The sequence below is a fragment of the Fringilla coelebs genome (assembly GCF_963513975.1).
Source record: "Fringilla coelebs genome assembly, chromosome: 9".
NCBI classification, from domain to species: Eukaryota; Metazoa; Chordata; class Aves; order Passeriformes; family Fringillidae; genus Fringilla; species Fringilla coelebs.
This window is the reverse complement of record NC_140067.1, coordinates 28404562-28424185: the sequence shown is the minus strand read 5'-3', so window position 1 is coordinate 28424185 and position 19624 is coordinate 28404562. Positions and strand designations below refer to the sequence as shown.

Genomic DNA, 19624 nt, shown 5'->3' with positions numbered 1-19624 from the left:
GAAGGTAACTGTGTCTATAATATTTAAAGTTTCATCTCCCTTGCTGTGCAAGACATAAGCTCCTAATTATAGAAATAGAGGAGCATGAAGCATTTTTTAGCTTTAACATTAAGCAGCACACACAAGCTGTGTGAGCTTGTGGTTGCTCCTTGAGCAGTAGTTGCTTTGGAAATCCAAACTTGACTGCTGTCATGTTCACTGAAGTGTGCAGGAGGTATCTTTGGTGGTCACTCAAAGTGAATGATGGACCAAGAAAGCAAAGGGCTGCTTCATTTAAATGGCCCAAGTAACTTGAAGTAAAGGACTTGATGGAAATATTTAGAGGGGGTTTTCCCTTTCTTTTGCTCACTGTGTCTTTGCTCTTCATGTCAAACAAAACCAAGCCAAATTAGTGTGAGTGAATTCTCTTCTGAGCATTGGCTGTTAAGATGATGAACTGTGCACATGTGCAGTTGGAGCAGATGAGCAGCTCCAACCTGAGGCTCTTGGCTTTTTGCATGAACAGAGTTGCACGATGACAGCGACTTCCAAAAGAGGCTGGCATGAAGCCCCAATTGCCTTTTAACTAAAAAGAGCTGTTAAAAGAGGAACAGGGACTGCTTGAAACTTCCTAATAGATGAGGAATTTTTTTTTTTCTTTTAAATAGATGGAGTCTGCGCGCAAAGCATGGGAGAATTCCCCAAACATGGGGGAGAAGAGTTCACCAGTGACCTCAGCAGCGTCTCCCATTGCTGGTGGCAGCAGCAGCAGCAGCAGCAACACTGGGCCAAGCAGTGGCACTTACAGCTCTTTCTCAAGTGCATCAATGCCTCCTATTCCTGTGGCCTCAGTTACCCCCACAACATCCCTCTCAGGTAACTCTTGTCAAAGCAGTAGTGTCCCCTTGTGTTGTTCTTTATGTTTCTCAAAGGATTGGATTCCTTTTGGAATTGTTTAATGCAAAGCTAACAAAAGGTTTGTGCTAGAAATGGAATGTCAGATCTGAGCAGCAACTCCCCAAATAATCTGTTCACTGACTTCACCTGTTCCACTTCAGTCACCTGAAAATAATATTAAGCTACTCTCTGCCTAAGCTACTTAGATGGACTGGAAGTAAACTTCTCTTGTCTGTGGTTTAATTTTGTTCAGCCAAATGGAGCCAAGCACGTAGATTTTGGGGCAGAGGATAATTCTGGTTTACTTCTATTTGTACTCTTGCTTTTTAAGTTAAAGCTTCAAGAACTCATATCAAAACCTATTTGCAAAAGGCAGAGCAACTGTCCAGCTGCTTTTCACAGCCAGTGCTTGGTTGCCACCTTGGTTATTGGTTGCAAACAAAGGATGCTAAATCTGGTTAACATGCCTTAGAATATTAAAATGTATCTCCATGAGAGGCACAACCACTGGGAGTTGCCATGTTTTGTGGAATAACTGACCCAGCTGCATCCTTCAGTAGCTCTGTGTGCTCCTGTGCCTGGGAAGGAAGGTGTATCAGGGTTGCAGCCCTTCCCACAGTGAACTCCACAGAATTGGCTCCATGGTTTTTTTTGTGTTGGTGGAAACAGCTGCATTAGGTTTCAGTGTTCTTTACCAGTTGTGGCTGTGCTCACAGAGCTGTCCCAAAATTTGACCTCTGCACGATGAGGCTCTGAAATGTCTTGGATTGTTGCATCCCTTGCTTCCCTCCTCCTAGGAGCTGGAACATACACAACCTCTTCACTGAGTACGAAGACTGCAAGCACCTCAGACCCTCCTAATATCTGCAAAGTGAAACCCCAGCAGCTGCAGACAAGCAGCCTGGCTTCTGCCAGCCACTTCTCCCAGCTGAGCTGTATGCCATCCCTCATTGCCCAGCAGCAGCAAAGTCCCCAGGTCTACGTGTCTCAGTCTGCAGCAGGTAATGGTGTTTGGGGCTGAGAAGCCACATCTGCTCTTTTTTAATTTTGAAGCTGGAGAGTTTAATATGGTTCTGATTTTGCTCTGCAGTAAAGAGTGTTCTGTACTCAGATTCACTAGATTCACTAATTGTCTTACTGCACTGCTTTATCAGGAAGTGCAAAGGTAGTGCTGTATAGTGAGAGTTGTGACATTTTTTCTTTAAGGAAAATCCTACATCTATTTAACAATCTAGTTAAATTACATGGCAGTGTTACATGTTCTTACCCTTCCTTCACCCAAATTCCTTTTTTGCCTAGAATCTGTTGTTCTCCCCTCCAGAATTGGGTGGGATTAATGATACTTGTGCAAGACTGACAGATTCTGGGGGTGAATTGGAAAAGATACCGAAGCTTTTGAGGCAGCCAGCTCTCCAGTGCTGCTCCTTGTCCCAGGCCCTCTTACAGGCAGCTGTTACAGTGGGAAGGACTGACAGTAGCTCCATCTCTAATTCTTGATGAAAACCTTTCTAGAGGGGTGGTGTTGGGAATCAGCTACTAAAATCAGGTGCTAATGGTATTGCTCTTCCTGAGGTACTGCAGCTCAAATCCCAGCATTCTACATGGATACAAGTCACCTGTTCAATACCCAGCATGCACGTTTGGCACCACCTTCTCTGGCCCAGCAGCAAGGCTTTCAGCCAGGCCTTTCTCAGGTATTGAATCTTTGGGGATTCCTCATTCACTGTGTTCCCCTCCCTGTGCATATTGCCTTTAAAGTTCCACTAATGATTTGATGGGGACAGGGGAGGGTGACACTAAAGACTGCAAAAAATGAGGTCATGTCTGCCCTTGCTGTCTGTTCTGGTGCATGCAGGCAGTGCTTGATTGTTTGCCATGGAAGTTGAGAGAATAAGCTTCCACTCACAAATCTGTGGGAAAGTTTCTATTCCTGGGAGGTGTTTCTGTGGCCATGTGAGTGCAGGCTTACTCAACTCCTGTCATACAAAATTATATGCCATCTCAAGCAGTTGTTTTATATGCAGGTCTGAATATTTCACTCAGTTTTTGCTGATTGGTTGTGAGGAAAAGTATAAAATTCAACTAGAAAGTAATTTTCATGAGAGCAGCAATTCTAGCTCCGCATCCAGCCTTGGGATTTCACCTTCTTATTTGAGTTTTCATAATGCTACACCAATCCTCACACACATTCATCTGTAGCTTTTCTAACATTAATTTTAATGTTTTCTCTTCTATGTAGCCTGCTTCAGTTCAGCAGATCCCCATCCCCATCTATGCACCTCTGCAAGGACAACATCAAGCTCAGCTGAGTTTAGGAGCAGCACCAGCTGTTTCACAAGCCCAAGAGTTGTTCAATTCCTCCTTACAACCTTACAGGTAGGTAGCATATGCACATTTCTTTGGGGTTTTAGTGTCAGAATTACTGAATTTGGTTCCCTGCAGACTTGTGATATGTGCTCCATAGCTGCCTCATCTTCCTGCCTTCCCCAAAATCTCCTTTGTCTGAGAACTCTGTATGCAGATTGTCTGCCTTGTACAGATGTAGTTGTGAAATCTGGGTTAAAAAATGATGCATGATAGTTGTATCCTTAGGAACCCAGGCTGAAGAGCTGACAGCATCAGTTTGTCATTCTAAGAGAACAGAAAATGTCTGTCCCTTTGGTTCAGCAATTTGTTTTTTTAATCAAACCAACACTGGGGTCTTGAAACCCCGTGAAGTTCCAGTTTGAACTCCTAGGTAGTAAAAACCTCATTGCAGGTGTGTGAGGGGCTGCCTGGTGTGTTTCAGAGTGTTTTCTGTTTGCTGCAGAAGGTAACAGTAAAACCAGTGTCTCTGCAGTGGCCCTGATAACCAGACAGACTTCCACTGTAAGCCTCTCAAAGCTTCCTTGCCCTTCCTAGGAAAGCTGCTTCTTCACAGCAGTGTAATTCTGACAAATGTTGTTAGTTCTACTTTGAGAAAGCTGCTTTGGAAGTTTAATTAGAGGGTTTTGCATGGGCTGTACTTAAAACTGCTTGTTGCAATGTAGAAGGCTGAGGCCACAGAAGGTTTAATTAACCACATTTGTATCCTGACTTTGGTGCTTGGCTGACTTTGTGGGACCAAATATTGCTTGTCCTGCTACAGCTGACAAAAGCTGTTGCAAACAGTTGGCTAATTGCAGAAACACAATCAGGCTGGCATGTGGTCCAGATTAAATAAATCTGATCACACACAAACATGGCATTAATGGAGTTCTAACAGTGGGAGTGCTTCTCCCACATAGAAAATGTGCAGAGGAGGAGAAGCTTGGAGATGCACAGGTTGCTGGTTTAAAATGTTACAACCAAAAGTTAAAAGTGAGCTAAAAAAAAACTTGTGAAAAAAAAATTTGGCTCCATTGAAGCCAGTCCTCTGCATCCAGTCTGGAAGAGTTTTTCCAGTGCTCAGAGGGTGCTGTGAGAGTGTTGTGCAGTGAGGGGAGGGTGCAGAGCAAAGCTCACCCAGGTGTGGGCACAAGCAAACCACACCAGCAGCTGAGCAGGGGCAGTGCTGTGCTCACACACAGCCAGCACCAGGTAAAGTAAAAGGTGTTTTCACATCAGAAACACTCTCTGAGCTCAAAAGCTTTGAGAGGAGCAGCTATTTAAAAACTCTTGATTTTCAGTCTCAAGGTGGCCACTCACCAAGTTCCTAGTGGGGATGTTCAGATCAATACTCCTGATGGACTAAACCTGGCTGTGGTGCTCTGCTGCACTGGCTTTGGTCTCCCTTAAACAAACTGCAGCTTCCCCATGCTGCTGACAGAGGAATTGAATAGCTGGTTAAAATTAAAGGCTGTGAGGTCTTTTGAAATCAATCTTTTGAAATCAAAACATTCATTTGGAAGCTACCGTGGTCAGCATCCAGTGATTTAAACTGTATTAGAAGTTGGACTGTGGAGTTCTGTGGAGTGAAGAGAACAAAGCAGTTCCCTTAGTGACTAAGTGGAGCTACTCACAGGTGCTTTCCCATCCCAACCTGGGGCACAGGAACTAAGAACTGGCAGCTTTTCTGTGTTACAGTTAATTATCCAAGAATTATTGGAGCATGAACATCTAAATAGCTAATTGTGATTTAAGATTTTAGTAAGAAGCTTCACTGTTTTTTTCCTGTGGTCTTTAGTAGCAGCTGTTACTTTGTATGCAGAGAAAATTGAAAAAAATCTACCTTTCTCAGGTGAAAAGGGGTTCAATAGCATCCTAATTCTGTTTAAAGAATATAAGCTGTGCTTTTCATTTTTGGTGGTTCATTGTTGAACTCTGTCAGAATTTTTATGAATGCCACTTGAATATCTTGCAGATCCCAGCAAGCCTTCATGCAGAGTGGTTTGTCTCAGCCATCACCAGTGGTTCTGTCTGGCACAGCCTTACACAACTTCCCAGCAGTGCAGCACCAGGAGCTGGCTAAGGCCCAGTCCAGCCTGGCATTCCAGCAGACCTCCAACACTCAGCCTATTCCCATCCTGTATGAGCATCAGCTTGGGCAGGCTTCAGGGCTGGGAGGCTCTCAGCTCATTGATACACACATCCTCCAGGTAGGAAATGCTCCACATGCAGCCCTTCTGCACTGGGCTCATACAGGACATCAGGTCTTGCTCAGCTTGGGTGGCACCAAACTTAAAACACTTGGAGGAGAATGTTCTTTTAGTTTAATAAATATACATTAGCATAATCTCTGAATTGAGGCTTGTTCCCCAAATTACAGAGCTCCTTGTGCTTCTGTCATTAGTTAGAGCTTCAGGTTTAATTTCTCTAAATTGTGATAAAGGGCTGTTCCACCAGCTGCAAACGAGAGCTTTATCACAAAGGGAAACCTTCACATTTGTCAGCTTCCTTTGCTGGGTGTCTCAGTGTGGTAATACAGGAGTCTGCTAGGGAAGGCAGGAGTCTCCCCTGAAATGGAGAATGGAAACCCTCCTCACCTCCAAATTGCTATAAATTTTAAATTAAGGGCTCTCAGGTAAAAAATATGGGAGCAGGAAATAACAGTTCTTTACTAGAGAAGAAAATAAAAGGATGAAATAAACAATGCAGTAAACCAAAACCAACACTAACAGAGTCAGAACACAACCTGACACCCTGTGGGTCAGGGTGCTGGCAGCAGTCCCATTGGAATTGTGGCTGCAGCCCTCCTGGAGTGTCAGGTGTGGCTCTGCTGGAGCAGGGATCCTGCAGAAAAGGTGCAGTCTGCCTCTGAAGATCCAGTGGGAGAAAAGGCAGCTGCTGTTCCTCTGGGAAATCCAGTGGAGAAGTCCTGCAGTTATTCCAGGATCTCCAGATTATATCTGGGTAGGAATGCTTGGCTCCTCCCTCTGGGCTCACATCTCACGGTGGGATGCTGTAGCTCTTATCAGCCCTGCAGGGACATTCAGTAGCTGTTATCAGCAGGTGTTCCCTGCCAGGGAGGAGTGATTGTGGTCACTCAGAGAGAGAGATGAGGCAAACTGCCCCCTTGACACCAGACAAGTGCCATACAGATGGTAGAATACATCTTGCCTTGCAATCTGGGGTTTCTCTGGCACTGGCTGCTGCACCAGAGCTGCTCTTCTGAATGCTCCTGATGGGAGGTGTCTCTTCTCTTCCTAGGCCAGAGCTACCCTCACTCAGGCTTCAAATCTCTACTCTGGGCAAGTTCAGCAGCCTGGCCAGAGCAATTTCTACAACACTGCACAGTCTCCCAGTGCTCTCCAGCAGGTAAACTATGGCATGGTAAATTTCCTGCATTGTATTCTTCCTAAAAGCATGTCGTGGTTGGTGGTGTCTGTGGGGTGGGAGTACAGGGGAGGGCTGAGACAGCCTTTAATTCTTCCAAAATAAAATTGGAATGCTGATAGTGAAGGAGGACTGCAGAAGCAGCACTGCACAAACTGATTGGCTCAGAGGTTGGATGGCCTGCAGTTCATATTGATCATTTGTCCCTGGCATCCTTCTCTTGAGTGGTTCATTTTTCAGTGATGGGCAGATACTTCACTGGCACAGTGCTGCTGCTGCTGCTTAGTGATTGAGGCACATGATGCCTTTATGGAAGCAGATACCAGGAGTGGTGGAGGGAGAGGGGCAGAGTCCAGGTGCTTAGTGCAGCCTCATTGTTAATACCACTTCTCACTGTGCTGGAACCCAGGAGTGCTCACAGAAAATAACTGAGAAGTCAGCAGATAGGTGATGATGCAGGACAGCCAGATCAGTAAAACAACTCCACTGATTTGAAAGTTTTTTCACTCTTTTGTGAAAGAACTGCTAAATTGCTCTGTGGAAGCATTCTGTCATATTTGCATAGTGGTTTCCATCTTCTCTTGGTTTTTTAATTGAAATGGCTTCCAAAACCAAACTTGTGATGGATTGATTTATTATAATAGCCTACCTCCTACACAGGAAGAGTTGCCAAGACAGAAATCTAGAAGAGTTGTAAAAGATTGGATGTTGTCCGTTGGATATCTAGCACAGTTTAAGGACCTTTTAGAAGAGTTGGTACTTCCAATGTGTTCAGTTCTGGCTCTCTGATGTTAATCTGTCACCCTTCAGAGCAGAATCCTTGTAAATCTTTCACATTTGGGAATCTCATCACTCTCCTTGTCACCCTTGGAATATAATTTTGCAGGGAGTGGATTGTCAGACCAAGGCATGCAGTAGCTCCTGCCAGTCAGGTCACTGCTGTTTTATTTCCATGTTTATCACTACCACTCTCTGCTGTTTTCAGCCCACAGCACAGTGGTAAATGCAAGCAAGGGACAGGCTGTGTATTTTTGTCATTGTTTTTTAAGCTCAAACTGCTGGTTGTTGAACTCTTGGAATGTAAAATCTAATTTTTATCCCAGTGTCTTTTGATGGCTAGAATCATTTGAAGTAAACAACCAGTCTTGCCCTGTCCCTCCCACCCCCAAACTGATTATTTTCCTCTGCTTTTGTTTTCTGAGTTGAATTAAATTTCCCTGTCACACAGTGAAATCATGTTGAATGATGTTGGAGGCAGGAGATCTCATGCACCTTTGTTTCTGAAAAGCCAAGACCTAAGTGCCATTAGAACTGATTATAAAGGCAAACTGAGCAATAAATTCACTTATTTGCTTGCTGTTCTCTGGTTAAATAAATGCACTCATTAAGGCATTTGCCTGGGCTAAAGCTGAACTAGAGCTAGCAATGACAGTGGCATAATGTCCTTTGTGTCTCTGTTACTGGTGATTTTGTGCTCTCTCTCCAGGTGACAGTACCTTTGCCAGGATCACAGATTTCCCTGCCCAACTTTGGATCCACAGCACAGCCACTGATAGCCCTGCCCCAGTCCCTGCAGCCACCACTACAGCACACCCCACCACAGGCTCAGGCTCAAAACCTGAGCAGACCTGCCCAAGTGACCCAGCCCTTCAGAGGATTGATCCCAGCAGGAACTCAGCACAGCATGATTGCTGCAACTGGGAAGGTAACAACACTGCCACAGCTACAGGACACAAATTAATTTGCTTTATGTAACCAGCACAGCAACTCATGCTGACTTCTTGCATCTTAAAAATCTGCCTCAGCTTTAAAAGCTAAATAAGCCAGTCAGGGTTAATGCCTGAGCAGCTGGGTCTGTGCATTTAGCTGAGGTTTTGTAGCTAACTTGGTGCTGCTCCATTTGCACTGCAGGAATGCCTGGTTTGATAGTGATACCATGGACTAGCAGGGGATTTCATGCAGAAGCCATGTGGCAAACAGTACTGAGATGGTGGTAGAGCACCAGGGGAGCACCAGGGCTCTGTCAGGGCTGCTGGCAGATTCTGGGCCCGCTGGAGTTTGTTGCTTTGCTTCTGGACTCAAACCAGAGCAAGCTGTTGGGGTTCAAGGGCTTGCAGTGCAAAATGGGGAGTTCTGGGGGCTTCAGTGGACTCTGTATCAGCCATGACCTTAAGCCAGAATTGAACTCTGCTATTATTGCTGGGGATCTGCCTTTCTGAACAGCACAGCATGGTGCATATTAAGAATGTAGCATTGTATGCAAGACAGGATCTTTCTTAATAGAAAAAGAAAAGTTTGGTCTTGCAGCTCAGCAAAACTGAGTGACAGGTCTAGGAAGGAAATAACACTAAAACAGTGCAAGAAACTTGTGTATCATGGGGGGCATTCTCTCCTCTCCTTTATGGGAAGCTGCTAAGGTAATTGCTGATGAGGGGATGTGTGGAGCTGGCTTCCAATCACAAGGTCTCTTGTCTTAGATGGAATCCCAGCTTTACAGGCACCGGGGATTTTCGGATAGTGTGCAGCACTCGGCAGTTGCAGTCCGCTTCCAGGTGAGCAGTGGGTGACACCCTGGACATGGACACAGCTCAGCTGGCTGGCAGGAGCAGCAAGGTCCTCCCACCTCAGGGACTGATCCACCTCTGCACCTGAAATCCCTGCAGCTTCTGGCCTCGATTTTAGGAATATAAAATAACCCCACAGTCCCACCCAGTGATTTACAGCTGCGATAAGAAAAATCTCAGGTGTTCATTCCACGTCTTGGACAGTAATGGCAACCAGAATTTCAGACCACCTAGATGAAGTTTGCATCTCCCCACCCCCAGAGTGTGTACACTGGTTTTTGCACCGTGCAGTTTTCCAGTTTCATGGGATCTGGCCAAATCTTTTCAGCTTGGCAGTTGTAAGGAGCCCATTTTGCAAGCAGCAGCATGTTTGTTGCTGCAGTTGTCACTGGAAAATGATTCCTCATTTCAGCAAAAAATGAGGGAAGAGCTGCAGTGGGATGCTGGCCTTGGATGACTTTCCTGCCCTGCTCTGAGATTCCCATCATGTTGTTGCTAAAGAGAGTCAACTTAAAACAGCCTCTCATTTTATGTGATTTATTGTTGCTGTTATGCTTCATGGCCATGTGTGGAAATACACTGTTCCAAAGACTAATTTATTCTGTTGAGTGTATCTCCAAAATAGCATTCAAGAGTCATTGCTCCAGTTAGTCTGGAGATTGTTTTGTATGAGTGACAGCTCCATTTTTGCTGTCCTTTGGGGTTGTTTCTCTTTAAAGACCCGGACTATTTGGTGGTATTCTTCTTCTCAGCGTTTTTCAGGATTATTTCTAAATATTTTCAGGTGGTACCTGAGATGGGAGTCCTGGTTAAGGAGATCTCAACTCCAAAACATCTTTTTTCTTTTTTTTAGGGCCAAATAGATGAAATGACTCTCAAACCCCCTGTCATTATGCAGGAGGAGCAAGTTAGAAAGCCAGTACCATTGCTGCAAGTGCCAGATAGGGCAGGAAAATTGTACACAGAGGTGCTTGTGGTGCTGGGCCTGTCCTAATTATAAGAGGCTGTTCTGCAGTCAGGCTTTCATCTCCACTTAAGTGACCTCTTTTCATTGAGGTAAGCTAAGAGCTGCTTAGCAAATGTAATTTTTTTAATTGGAATTAACGTGTCAATGGCTGTGTTTTTCAGATATCAGAAATGGACCTGAAGGCCTTTGGAGGTGGCATCGATGTTAAACCTGGAACACCACCAGTTACTGGCAGGAGCACTACCCCAACCTCCAGTCCCTTCCGGTAAATCTCCCTTAAGCTCAAAATTCCTTAAAATCAGAGCTAGAAAATGTACCTAGTCATGCATGAGCAGCCTTTTCTGGAAGGTATGAGGTGAGGGGCCACTGATACACGAGACACTGCTTGATCTGAGCTCATGAGCAGCATTCCAGTAGGTCATCACATCTGCTGTATTAAACAGAAGGAAATGGCTCTGAAATAAAAAGTGAAAAATACTTCTTTGGGTAAATGAAGCTAAACAAGAAGTGGCAGGGAAGATGTAGTTTGGGATAAAACTGTAAGAGTTTATCTGAATTGTGGTGTTCAAGTAAAAAACACTTAAAGGCTTGGACAGCAGTTGTGGCAACAGTTCTGTTAGAGGTGTAAGTGTTGTTGCCAGGTCTGTAAGCTGCTCACAAGTGAAATTAATAAACAAAACCAGAAGCCTTTAAGCTTACAAAATACTGGTGTGTGGAACTTAGCTGGTGTCCCTGCCACTGGTACCCCTCTGCTCCTTTTGCCAGGAGTGCATCACCCATGCCCTCTGCATGAGAACTCTGTGCAAGGCAAGCTCTGTTTCCTGAAGAAGGCTGTTCACTCCTTTTTCTGTTAATTCTTTTCTTTTTGAGGACTTTTTGCTGCCCTTCCCCCAGATAATCAGTCAAGCTTCATGTAATTCCTGGTGATTGAACACCTTGGGAGTTTTAGTGGAGGGTCACGTTCTTCCCCAGATAAAACAGGGAGAGCATTTTCTGTGAATTCTTGAAATGTGTTCAAGTGCATTTTGAAGCACAGGACAGCAGGTCAGAGTAGAAGCAGCTGCATGTTCACTGCCTGTTGGGACAAGCTCTGAACTTGCCAAGATAGAGCAAAGAGTGACTGCAAAGGAACAGGACTGAACATAAGGTAGCAGGGATGGAAACTGCATCTAACATCACAAACATCACAGATTTAACATCAGTGTTTGTGTCATGAGTACTTGGGGAAAGGGACTCTTTCATACAGACATGCTCTGGAACCTCTTCATAGCCTAAATATTTCTGATTATGCTTTCTCTTTGAATTCTGAAGTTCTGAGGTATTCTGCACATAGGAGCTTCTATATAGAAAAAGTTTCTCACTTTTAATTCAGAGGTTGATTCTTCCCCCCTCCAGTGCTGAATTTCTAGTTAGGTTATAACTAGGGGCAGAAACATCCTCTGAATGAAAGCAGTTGATTTTAACTGGAGTTCTTTCTTTTAGGGCCAGTTCTACAAGTCCTAACAATCAGTCCAATAAAATGAACAGCATTGTGTACCAGAAGCAGTTCCAGTCAGCAGCTGCAGCTGTGAGAATGACACAGCCCTTTCCTGCACAATTTGCACCACAGGTAGGTGATTGGTGGCTTCCTGCAAACAGATTTGTTTCTCTGTGTCACCTGGTGGCTCTGACTCGATTCTATCTCCTCAGGCTCTGTCATGGGGAGATACAAAATGGAATCCTTAATATGAAATGGCATAAGAAACCCGATTGCAAGATCAAAGCAAAAAATTACCTCTCTGATCTTGATTACAAGTAGTGCTGATTTTGTGGTGTTTAATTTTGAGTTCTGTGCATGCTGAGGAATTTAGTAGAGTTTGTGAATGATGTAGAACAGATGGTGTTGTGGCTTTCCCCAGGCAGCTGTAATGCACCTCATCCTGCAGAAACACATCATTTGCTTGGGGAAGGGGAGAAGCTTCGTGTCTCAGAAGGGTCCCAGTGCATATTTTACACATGTAAAGACAAAGCAGATTTGCAGCTCTGAAGTATGGAAGGAGCAGTTCAGGTTGGAAAGGATCTCCACGGTCACATGGTCTGTACAAGGCAGGGCTGATGGCAGAGGGGTTGATGTGCTTTGGCGCTGCAGGGAGCACAGCTTACAAGGGTGGTGCATCTCTGTGGCAGGTGACTGGAGCCAGGCTTCTAGGGACATGTAGCCTTTCTGAAAGTGCAGTACATTTCTGTCTTCCTTTTAGCATTTGGAGTTTTTGACTGCAGGACTTGAGCTTTGATTTCTGCATTGTCACTTCAGAAACCGCCTCACCTTCTTGGGGCTGCCTTTCACCAGTGACTGCTCTACTGCCTTGTGAGGGTCTTCTCCCTGCTGACAAGCTGGGTTGAAGTTGTTGGTGCTGCTTTCAGGCACAGCAGCACTGCAGGGCTGCTTTGCTCTTGCAGTTCCAGCCTTTTCTCTTGACAGTGATTTCACAGCAGAGTAGCAGCTTTTTCCCCTTTGAGATAACGCCAACGTGCAGTCGAGTTGGCAATTTTCTAATTGAAAAATGTCTCTCTTTGTCGTTTTTCCCCCACTTAGATCCTCTCTCAGCCTAACCTGCTCCCTCCATTGGTAAGAGCCCCATTTACTAACACCTTCCCAGCGCCTGTTCAGAGGCTGCCAGTAGTTCTGCATAGTCAGATGCCGTCTCAGATGAGCACAGGCCTTATGAGCCACCCTCAGTCACCACGTGTGGCCAGAGGTCCCTGTGGATCAGTACCTGGAGCCAGAGGCACTCAGGCCCAGGCTGCGCTGAAGGCTGAACGAGACGTGAAGGTCAGTATGTGAACAGCAGTTCAGTCTGACAGCTCCAGGGCAGGCATGTGTCTGCAAGTTGTGGCTTCAGAAAGTGCCTCTGGACCCCAAGGCAGCAGCCAGGCTCTTAACAGAGCTTCTCTAAGCCCTGGTGGTTTTTAGTAAGAGTTTTAGACTGAAATATTTCTAGGGAGTTCCTGTCTCAAGCGGTCTCATGGACAGCAGCTGTGGAGCTGCCACTGCTGACCAAGGCAGAGTGAGGTGTCAGGAGCCTGCTTCTCTTGGCATGGGCAGTGAGGCTGCACAGCTGCCTGTTAGCTGTCCCTTCACCCCCAGCTCCTCCTGTTGCAGCCAGCCTCACTCCTTGGGGGCTCTGGAGAGTCTTTCCCCGTGGATTGAAGTGCCTGTGGTGAATTCTCTGTGCTAGAATGCAGTACCTGGAGCACTCTGCATTTCAGTAGCAGGTGATGACAGTCACCCTAACTTGTTACAGCACTTTGGGACCCTTCAGTTCGAGGCAAACTCTTCTTCCAGGGCAGGACTGCAGGGTGGGACATCTGTGTAGGGACACTGCTGGACACTGAGCCTGTCTGCTGCAGAAAAGTCATTTGAACAGATGGTGCTCAGGGGCTCCTTTGTCTGCTGCCATTCCTCTGACCTGTGCACTGAGGTGTCAGAGCTGCACAGTGTTGTTCTGGTTATGCCTGGCTGGGGGAGGACTGATTAACCCTTCAATTCCGGCTGGTTGGTCCATTTCCTACCACCAGATCATGCAGCCTGTAGATGCTTATCAGGTGATGATTACTAGATTGTCCTGAGTGTGCACTGAATGTAGCCAGTCAGAGCAAATACTGACACAGCTCTGGTGTCTTCAGTCTCCTGCAAACACTGCTGAGAGCAGTGAGAGTTACTCTGTCATGCTTGGTTACTGAGAATCAAGTCATGGCTGAAATTTGGGCAAAAGGTTCAGGTGTCCATCTGGCTCCAGTGCAATCAGGCTGTTGCTGCAGTCCTGCCAAGGAAAGTTCACAGGTTTGTTTTCTGTTCTGTTCCTGCTTGACTTACTTGGAGCAGCCACAAAGGAGGAGAGCCAAGGCCTCTTGTTCCAGACTTTTGCTGTTTTGTCTCCCTGTTGTTGTGTGTGTGTCCCAGCCCTGTTTCTTGTAAAAAAGCAGAAAGCATTCAGAGAGGTACTGGGAGGTTTAGTGCCTGTATTGTAGTTGGGGTTCCTTGTGTTAAGATACTCCTTTGTGATTTAAAATAAAAAGGTGTTTGACTGCACTGGGCTTTATTGTTCAGCTCTGAATGATTGAACTCTTGATGGAGTCTCTGCAGTCTGGGCAGGACAGACAAGTGCTTGCTCTGAAGTGCCTGATCAGTATCAAAACTGTAACTGGAAGGTGTCACAGAGGGAATTGCACAGGTGCAGGTCAGGGTTGCTGGTAGGATTCAGAGGAGGGAAGGCAGGCAGGCAGTTTGTGCTGCCTGGGATTGCTTGGAGCGGGAGGCAGATCAGGCTTCAGCTGGCCCAGAGCACAGCTCTGACCCCGGTTCATTTCCATCCCAGTGCAGGCTCAGTCTGTGCCCAGAGCCACAGGATGGAACAGGGTGCTCAGGGTGCTCAGGCTGTGCTGCTGGGAGGGAGAGCCCTGTGCTCCACAGGGGCAGCAGCAGTGACAGCTGGAGTGGCCCTGGGGCCCAGGTGGGGTCGGGCAGGCGCAGCTGCCTCTGCTCCTGTCTGACCTGTGAGCAGCTCGAGCTGCTGTCAGCAGTGCTCCTACTTGTACAGCTCTGCAATAGCAGTGGCATAAGAAGAGGTTGGGTAATACTTCAAACTGTTGTCCCTGATCCTCTTTTTTGGGGAAGGATTAGGAAGAGCAAGGGAAGCCTAGGCATGATGTTAAACTACTGCTGAGGAGCCAAGCAGCCAGACCTGGTGACACCAGGGCAGCAGCAGGATGGACACTGCAGGAAGAGCTGGCCACTGTGGTCAGTCCTTCCCCTTTCATATGGGAAATGCTTGTGAAGTCACTCCACTTCCAATGCCCTCTCTTCACTTAACTTACTTTCTCCCTCTCTTAAGGCAAAGCAAAGAGCAGAGGTCCTTCAGTCCACCCAGAGATTCTTTTCTGAGCAGCAGCAGCAGCAGAACAAACCCATAGGAGGCAAAGCCCCCAAAGTGGAGGAGAACGGGAGCAAACCCAGCGAGGCAATTGCTGACTCTCCAGGAGTCTGCCAGGACAAAGGCGAGGAAAAGGCCACCCCTGCGCCCGCTGCCACACCGAAACCTGTCAGAACTGGACCAATCAAACCTCAGGCAATCAAAACCGAGGAAACAAAATCTTAGAGGCTGTGTTCCCGTGGAGGGGGAGAGGGGAGGGTGGGCGAGGTGTCAGCAGCGTCAATTGGTGGCCCGAAGGATGAAGAGCAGCCTGCTCTCCCTGCCGGGCTCTGAGCAGCCCCACGGGGCGTGGGTGCCAGCAGCAGCGGTGGTGCCAGCTGCTGTGGTGGTGCCAGCTGCTGTGGTGCCAGCTGAGCCCTGGCTCTCGGGGTCACATCTGCTCTAACAGCATGAAGGCTGCTTTGGGGTGTGCACCTCCCACACGTGTGTGCCCCGTTTGGCTCGCACCCGCCCGCTTCCCAAAGCCACGGCACGGAGAAGCAGCAGCGGTGGGGAGGCATTTCCTAGCTGACACGATGAATTCTTATTTTCTTCAGGCTCTGATCTTCAGCTGCTATTTATCTTTTTATAAACCCGTGAGTATGAGAACATGCAGATCTGAAGATGGTGCTGGGCCAAGTAATGTGTGTTAAGTTTTTAGTGACTTAAGAAGCTTCTATCTTGTATAAACAGAGGGATCCACGCATTTGCCACGCGAGGCTTAACCTAACACAGAGTAACACTGGCAGTGTTGGATTTCCCTCTGAAGGCAGTGCTTTGCTGGCTGCTGCTGCTTGGATGACAATTTACTGCATTTAGATCACCATATGAAAAAGCTACTTGGCCACCTGTGTCCTCTCCACCCACTGCCCCCTCAGTGGCTCTCACCCCTGGAGTTGAAGGTTCGTTGCATCAATAGTCAGATTTGTTCCGTTCACCCCTGTCCAGCTGTCTTGATATGATGCGAGTGGTCCCTAAACGGTTTCCAGTTTCTGTCTGTAACACAGCAACGAGCACTTAAACTGTGCCACGAGAATAAAAGAAACCTTATCAGATTAACGAGAGTTTTATCTCAAAGGTGCATTCTTTATATCAGAGCTGCGTCGCACCACCTCCTTGCCCACAGTGTGCTGGAAAGTAGAATCAAGTCAAATAAATGCCTTTTTAATTGTATCCTCTAGTATTCTAGCTGTAGGACAGTACTGTATGATACTTCTGTGAATGTAAGATATCCTGTACCTGCTTATGATATGTAGTAGTGACTGTGCTATACTGGAGCTGTTTTTAATAATGTTATTCTAGAGGTTTTTTTCCAGACAATGATTGAAAAAGCTAATAAAAAGCACCAGGTACCACATCAGTAGCAGAATTTGCTGGTTTTTTCTGGGATTTTTTTTCTTTTTTTTACGTTTTTTGGAAGGAAGAGTTGAAAGTCTAATGTGTATAATTTTGTTCAAATGACTGCAGAAGCTGGAAAGGCTGTTGCTGCTATTGATGCCTAGTGAATCGCTATTGGTTATCTTTTTATATAAATATATATATAATTTGAATTTTTGGAAACTAGCTGTGATGTCAACTTTGGAAAAAAGTATCCCACTTGTAGTGTGAGTTGGCATTGTACAGAAATTAACAGCCATATTGGTCTAGAAATGTTAAACTTAATTTTTTTTCCATTTGTACAGGGGTAACGCACTGTATGAAATATGTACGGTCTTATTTACATGGGTTTGATTACAGAAACTAATAAAGTATTCTCTAAATAAAGCCCCTGACTGCTCTCGTGATTCTGCAGGAGGAGAGCGATGCTCCCAGGGAAAGGCTCCTGAAGGAAAATGCTCCCAGAAGCTCCTTTGTTATCCTGGGACTCTCCAGCCCTTCTCCAGCCAAGGGCTCACAAGATGTGGCCACCACTTTCCCCAGCAGGAGCCTGAGGGTGTTTGCTGGGAATTCCATCTCCAGCTGATGGAGCTGGGGGTTGTTCCAGACAGGAGCTGGGATGTGCCACTTGTCCCATTGGCCAGTGAGTGACAGTGATGCCTTAAGTTTGAGATTTCATATTTTTTAGATTCTGTACTGCATTCGTTTATAACTCTGAACTTCGTGTAAAGTGTTGGCAGTTTCTCACAGCTCAGTCACACAGAGCAATCCTTTTCCAGCAAGGACACCATTGCAGCTTCAGGCCCAGAAAGTGAAAACAACATCAAATGGAGGAGAGCAAACTGGGAGGATGGGACTGCATCACCTGGAGCTGGAATTGGAGAATTAACCCCAAGATGGAAATGGACCAAAACTTATAAAAGTGTAAAACTCGTGACTCAGGGTCCATCTTGGGTAGAGCCCTGGCCAGGCTCTGGTACTGCCCAAGGTGGATCCTGTGAAGGCCTTTTAATAAATCCCTACTTTATTCCTTTAATAAATCCCTACTTTATTCCTTAACTCTGCCCAGCCTCTGTGCCTCGGGACAGGCAGGGCATGCTCAGCTGGCCACCAGAGGGAACTTGCTTCCCACAACACCAGGAACTTCTGGTGTTGGTCCCTGGGAAGTAATTCCTGCCTGGGGAGAAGGTGCTGGCTGGCTCTGCAAGCACCACCTGGAGTTGGGCAGGTTGGCCTTTGGTCAGAGGTGTCGCTGCCAGCCCTGGGGTGGGTTGGGAAGCAGCAGCTTAGGGCCACCAGAGGAGCTGGAGTCCTTTCCTGCCCAGGTTGGTTTTGTTCAGGGTAAAACTGCAGCAATAGGGAGTAAATCAAAGGTGCTGGAATCCACAAATGCAGCCGTGGGCAGAAGGAACCTCTGAACAGGTGACATGTGGGGTAAATCACCTTTTTCACAAGGATCTGTATGAGCACAGCTGCAGTAAATGCTGGGAAAGGAGGGTGGACATGGGGTGCTGAGTGAATGTGGACACTGCTTCCATCTACAAATGTGCTACAAAAGTAACTGAGTAGTGGTGATGTTTCCCTGCTTTGAGGTCTTTTTCAGCCTGTTTCATCTTAAAAGGACACCCCAAAAATGGGAACTCGCTCACCAGTGTTCTATTTTTAAGGAAGTGCTGCTGAAAGGATTCATGTTCAATTCTGTAGTAATATAGAGTAATTCCATTGGGAAGTCAGAGGAATTTCCCACAGTCGGCTGTGGGAATGTACCAGGCCTTGGACTATTTTGTGCTCAGAGCAGAACAAGGGGAGTATTTCTGCAGAAGTTTAATTAAAGTAACTGCTTGTGCATTTTGTGCCTCCAAATAACCGGGTTTGATGTGTGCCTCTCCAAAACCCCAAACCACGCCAGCTGCCTTGAGGCCAGGTGGAGCTTTCAGTCATTGACCCCGGTTGATTGAATATTTTATGACATTTAATCAGATAACTTTGCTCCTGGCTATTTACACTGGAGTACCTCTTGCTTTTTTTTCATTTGAGTGGGATTTGGTTTGTAATCTCTTTTCTAGGACTCTGGTCATCAGAAATAATTGTGCTGAACCTCACAGAAATTAGGAAGCAATTTTGTTTGGGGAATTAAATTTTTTTTTTCCCTTAATAATGTTGAGGCTGTGAAAAGGTCGTAACTTTTGTGCAGGGCAAGAGCCAGAGGGGGGTTAAATGTGACTGGGGCCACATCCAGCAACCCCTCTGGGCTCAGCCTGGCTTCTTGCTGGGATGTGGGCAGGGAGGGCTTGTTTTCCCGAAGCCTGTTAAGTAAAGCAGTGTATTCAGCGCTGTTCAGCTCCAGCCCAGCTTTCTGGAAATCCTGTGTACATTGGCTTGTCCTCCTTTATTTTCTCAGTCAATTAAGAGATGGACTCCCCGGCCTGAAAAGGCCCCGGTGCGGGGCGGAGCTGTCTGCCCTCGGTGTCTGGGCTCGGCGAGGAGGTGCTGCTGCTCCCGGGGCTCTGCACAAGCCCTGCCTTTCATCCCGGGCCTCGGCTCACCCCCCTGCCCCGGAGCTGCGGGGTGAAGGGGGACTCCAGCCTCGCCTCCCATCCTGGTTTGGGACAGAAATGCCTTTCTCCCACCCTTGGGGGCAGGTTTGCTGGGCACTGCTGGCCCTGGCTGCTGCCTGCTTGGCTCTCCCCTGCCCTCAACCAGATCCTGCCCTGGCCCCAGGGCTCCCCAGCTCTGGGTGTGACAGGGACAGGGCTGATGTGTTCCTGACCCTCCCAGGGCCAAGACTGGCCCTGGATCAGCTGAGAATGCCAGGAGCCTGCCCAGGACCAGGAATGGGTCTTTCAGCCTCCTCCCTCTTGGTGCTGGGCTCCCACCTGCTGCCCCCCCTGCAGCTTACCAAACATACCTTACACCTATCGTCTCACTTTTTACAACCATCTCATATTTTTCCAAATTAAAGCCTGGGGATGATGTATAAACCAAATGCTTCACTGTGATATGCAAATATACAGTGCTGCTACACTTAAGACAGCAGTGTTAGTGTCAGGAGGACAGCCGTGGGGTGAAGCATCTCACTGAAAATCCCTGTAGCTGCAGGTGAACATCACAAGTGTCCCACTGTGTTCTCTGTCCTTTTCCACTGCTTCAGTGGT

At 46.8% G+C, this 19624-nt stretch overlaps 1 protein-coding gene across 14 annotated transcripts in view; it reads left to right on the top strand.

Moving 5' to 3' along the window:
- The window catches only part of PRRC2C (proline rich coiled-coil 2C), a 69868-nt gene extending 53024 nt beyond the window's left edge, over positions 1–16844 (top strand). For 6 of the 14 annotated variants that reach the window (XM_084211623.1, XM_084211627.1, XM_084211619.1 and 3 more), the window contains 11 exons: positions 648–855; positions 1674–1877; positions 2449–2570; positions 3116–3252; positions 5198–5432; positions 6484–6606; positions 8096–8314; positions 9087–9161; positions 10302–10405; positions 11623–11749; positions 15015–16844. In XM_084211623.1, coding sequence (XP_084067749.1) covers positions 648–855; positions 1674–1877; positions 2449–2570; positions 3116–3252; positions 5198–5432; positions 6484–6606; positions 8096–8314; positions 9087–9161; positions 10302–10405; positions 11623–11749; positions 15015–15278 — 1818 coding nt within the window. In that variant the 3' untranslated portion in view covers positions 15279–16844. The remainder of the gene's footprint in view (positions 1–647; positions 856–1673; positions 1878–2448; positions 2571–3115; positions 3253–5197; positions 5433–6483; positions 6607–8095; positions 8315–9086; positions 9162–10301; positions 10406–11622; positions 11750–15014) is intronic. The other 8 variants (XM_084211620.1, XM_084211624.1, XM_084211621.1 and 5 more) reach the window with 5 other exon arrangements.
- The last annotated feature ends 2780 nt before the right edge of the window (positions 16845–19624 follow it).